The 3,747-nt window shown below is 49.5% G+C and overlaps 1 protein-coding gene across 1 annotated transcript; it reads right to left on the bottom strand.

Moving 5' to 3' along the window:
* Positions 1–774: 774 nt before the first annotated feature.
* On the bottom strand, positions 775–1,605 carry LOC148138781 (G protein-coupled receptor 15-like). Its single transcript, XM_087981347.1, has one exon. The coding sequence runs from the start codon at positions 1,603–1,605 to the stop codon at positions 775–777; it is 831 nt and encodes a 276-aa protein (XP_087837473.1).
* Between the last annotated feature and the right edge of the window lie 2,142 nt (positions 1,606–3,747).

The following is a 3,747-nucleotide window of genomic DNA, read 5'->3' as shown; positions in this document are numbered from 1 at the left end:
CTCTCCACCTTCTCTCACTCTCGATCCACCTACCTCGGTCTCTCTTTCTCCTCACCTCCCTCTGTTTCTCTCTGACTAAATCTTTCTCCCTCCTTCCCCTTCCTCCCTCTCTGACGCAGTCTGTCTCCCTGACGCGTCCCTCTCCCTCTGATCCAGAAACTGGGAAGGCGGGTAGTGGGTGGTGCTGTGGCTGCATGTGGTTGGAGGGGTGGTTGTGAGATGATAGAGAGATGTGGGAGGTGAGAAGAGGGGGAAAAATGGAGTAGAGTCGGAATTGCGGGAGGCAGACAGATGGCAGGAGAGAGAGTGCAGGGGAGGGGGAGAAGAAAGAGTGGAGGCAGGTGGAGAGAGTGGGGGAGAGGAAATGGGGAGGCTAGGTTGGATTGGGAGGGACAGAGGGAGTTAAACCCAGCTCCTGAGCTCAGGGCCCGGTGCCTTCCCCTTCCCTGAGGACCAGGACTTGGATCTGAGTCTGTCTCTCTCCATCTCAGCTTCTCCAACACAAAGACACCAAACAACATCGGTCACTCTGCTGCTCGGCACGCTTTAATCAACATTTTTATTGGTTACAAATGGAAGTGATGGATACAGTCAGTGGGATGATGCCTTTTCTCACCGACCCCTGAGTTGTGAGAAACATTGAAATGTTTCCCTGTAACCCCCCTGTGGGAGAAGGATGGCCAAACCAGCGCTACCCTCAGTCTGTTACCATAGCGACAGGCTGCTCCATCGCTGCAACACTGCACTGAAATGATAAAATCCCGGATGGATTGATTAATGCGGGAATTTGATGGATGGATGCATTTGGGTGAAGGGATATTTCAGCACATTCTTCAGCTGCTGCCTGAACTTAGTCTGGGTCACGGCATAAATCGCGGTGTTTGTGCAGCAACTGAGGAGCTGCAGCATGAAGCCCAATTCCTGCACAAACAAATCTAGATACACAGAGTCATACCCAAAATCATACATCCGGGCCCATATAGAATACAGCATGAACGTTGACCATAACAGGAAGAAATTGGCCGAGATCACAAACAGTAAAATGATGGATTTTTTTCGGTTTCTCATTTCAGTGTCAGACTGAGCGTCCCCATTGGTGTGAGCGCGGAGTCTCCTGCGGGCTCTGCTGGTCACTACAATGTGTCTGACGGTGAGAACATTGAGCAGCAGAATCAGGAGAAATGGGACCCCCGGGGTTAGAATGTGGTGGAGGAACTCGATTGTGACCCAGACACTGGAGGATCGAACAGCGTCTGTTACCTCACAAAACCAGGGCTCGTTCCCCAGCCAATACCGAGCCGTGAGCATAAAATACCAGGAAATGTCCTTTAAACAGCTCAGCACAGTCACTGCTCCCAGAACCACAGCCGCCGTCTTCTCACTGCAATATTTACTTTTCAGCTTCTGGCAACAAATGGCCACAAACCGATCAAAGGTGAAAGTGACGGTGAACCAGACAGAGCAGTCAGTGGCTGCATAAAGCAGGACGGCGTGGATATTACACACAGGGACGGACCTCAGGAAATAAAACTGTTCCCGATAAACAATGGGAATGTGTCTCAGGATCAGGTCGAGGATAATGACCAGGAGATCCGCCGCTGCCATGGCCCCCAGGTAACGTCTGACACATGGAGACAATCCACAATCTTTATAAAGCAGGACGTAGATGGTCACTACGTTAACTGTGAGGAAGGAAAACAAACCCAATATCTATCAGCCTGGAGGCAAAGGGACCCGTTTGATCGGGGACCCAGTGAGATTTTCAAATGTGTCCCTGTATTCAGGGATTTATTAACTAATTGGAGCTGGAGTAACAAATGGGAAGGTCGGAATTACTGACAAAAATGTGACATAAACCACAAGAAACCCTCCCTCCCCAAACACACAGAGACACATCCATCAGGACAGATGGTTTCTAGAACATTCCCACACACTCGCTCACTTGAGAGCAGACACAGGTCACTCCTTCCCAGTTCCTAATACGGAGGGTATCCTGAAGGATTCTGTCCCAGTTCCCTGAAGACAAACAGAGTTTGGGAATTTCTCTATTTTGGTCTAAATTGTGGTCGATCCTGTGTCGTGGAGAAATGTAAACGCAGGGAAAACGTATTCACCCCTTTAACTGCCTGAGGGGCTTTCGGAACAGTGTCTCCTTCTCCCTGGAACGGGATCTCTTCCCTCGGGATCTTATCGTTTGTTCAATTCACTGATGTCCGGCCGTTCTCAAACAATGTCAGGGACAGAACGTTCCGGGGAATGTCAGTTATAGAATGTTGGGGACAGAACGTTCCGGGGAATGCCAGTTATAGAATGTTGGGGACAGAACGTTCCGGGGAATGGCAGTTATAGAATGTTGGGGACAGAACGTTCCGGGGAATGACGGTCAGTTACAGAATGTCAGGGACAGAACGTTCCGGGGAATGTCAGTTATAGAATGTCGGGGACAGAACGTTCCGGGGAATGTCAGTTACAGAATGTCAGGGACAGAACGTTCTGGGGAATGTCAGATATAGAATGTCAGGGACAGAACGTTCCGGGGAATGTCAGTTATAGAATGTTTGGGACAGAACGTTCCGGGGAATGTCAGATATAGAATGTCAGGGACAGAACGTTCCGGGGAATGTCAGATATAGAATGTTGGGGACAGAACGTTCAGGGGAATGTCAGTTATAGAATGTCAGGGACAGAACGTTCCGGGGAATGTCAGTTATAGAATGTTGGGGACAGAACGTTCCGGGGAATGTCAGTTATTGAATGTCGGGGACAGAACGTTCCGGGGAATGGCAGTTAGAGAATGTCGGGGACAGAACGTTCCGGGGAATGTCAGTTACAGAATGTCGGGGACAGAACGTTCCGGGGAATGTCAGTTATAGAATGTTGGGAACAGAACGTTCCGGGGAATGTCAGTTATAGAATGTCAGGGACAGAACGTTCCGGGGAATGTCAGATATAGAATGTTGGGGACAGAACGTTCCGGCGAATGTCAGTTACAGAATGTCGGGGACAGAACGTTCCGGGGAATGTCAGTTATAGAATGTTGGGAACAGAACGTTCCGGGGAATGGCAGTTATAGAATGTCAGGGACAGAACGTTCCGGGGAATGTCAGTTATAGAATGTTGGGAACAGAACGTTCCGGGGAATGTCAGTTACAGAATGTCAGGGACAGAACGTTCTGGGGAATGTCAGTTATAGAATGTCAGGGACAGAACGTTCCGGGGAATGTCAGTTATTGAATGTCGGGGACAGAACGTTCCGGGGAATGTCAGTTATAGAATGTCGGGGACAGGACGTTCCGGGGAATGTCAGTTACAGAATGTCAGGGACAGAACGTTCCGGGGAATGTCAGTTATTGAATGTCGGGGGCAGAACGTTCCGGGGAATGTCAGTTATAGAATGTCAGGGACAGAACGTTCCGGGGAATGTCGGTTATTGAATGTCAGGGACAGAACATTCCGGGGAATGTCAGTTATAGAATGTCGGGGACAGAACGTTCCGGGGAATGTCAGATATAGAATGTTGGGGACAGAACGTTCCGGGGAATGACGGTCAGGTATAGAATGTCAGGGACAGAACGTTCCGGGGAATGTCAGTTATTGAATGTCAGGGACAGAACGTTCCGGGGAATGTCAGTTATAGAATATCGGGGACAGAACGTTCCGGGGAATGTCAGTTATAGAATGTCAGGGACAGAACGTTCCGGGGAATGTAAGTTATTGAATGTCAGGGACAGAACGTTCCGGGGAATG

This window comes from Chiloscyllium plagiosum, unplaced genomic scaffold (genome assembly GCF_037043375.1).
Source record: "Chiloscyllium plagiosum isolate Xiang-an unplaced genomic scaffold, Cpla_swu_hap1 HiC_scaffold_39, whole genome shotgun sequence".
NCBI lineage: Eukaryota > Metazoa > Chordata > Chondrichthyes > Orectolobiformes > Hemiscylliidae > Chiloscyllium > Chiloscyllium plagiosum.
Note: the sequence above shows the minus strand (reverse complement) of the source record. Positions and strands in the feature narration are given on the sequence as shown.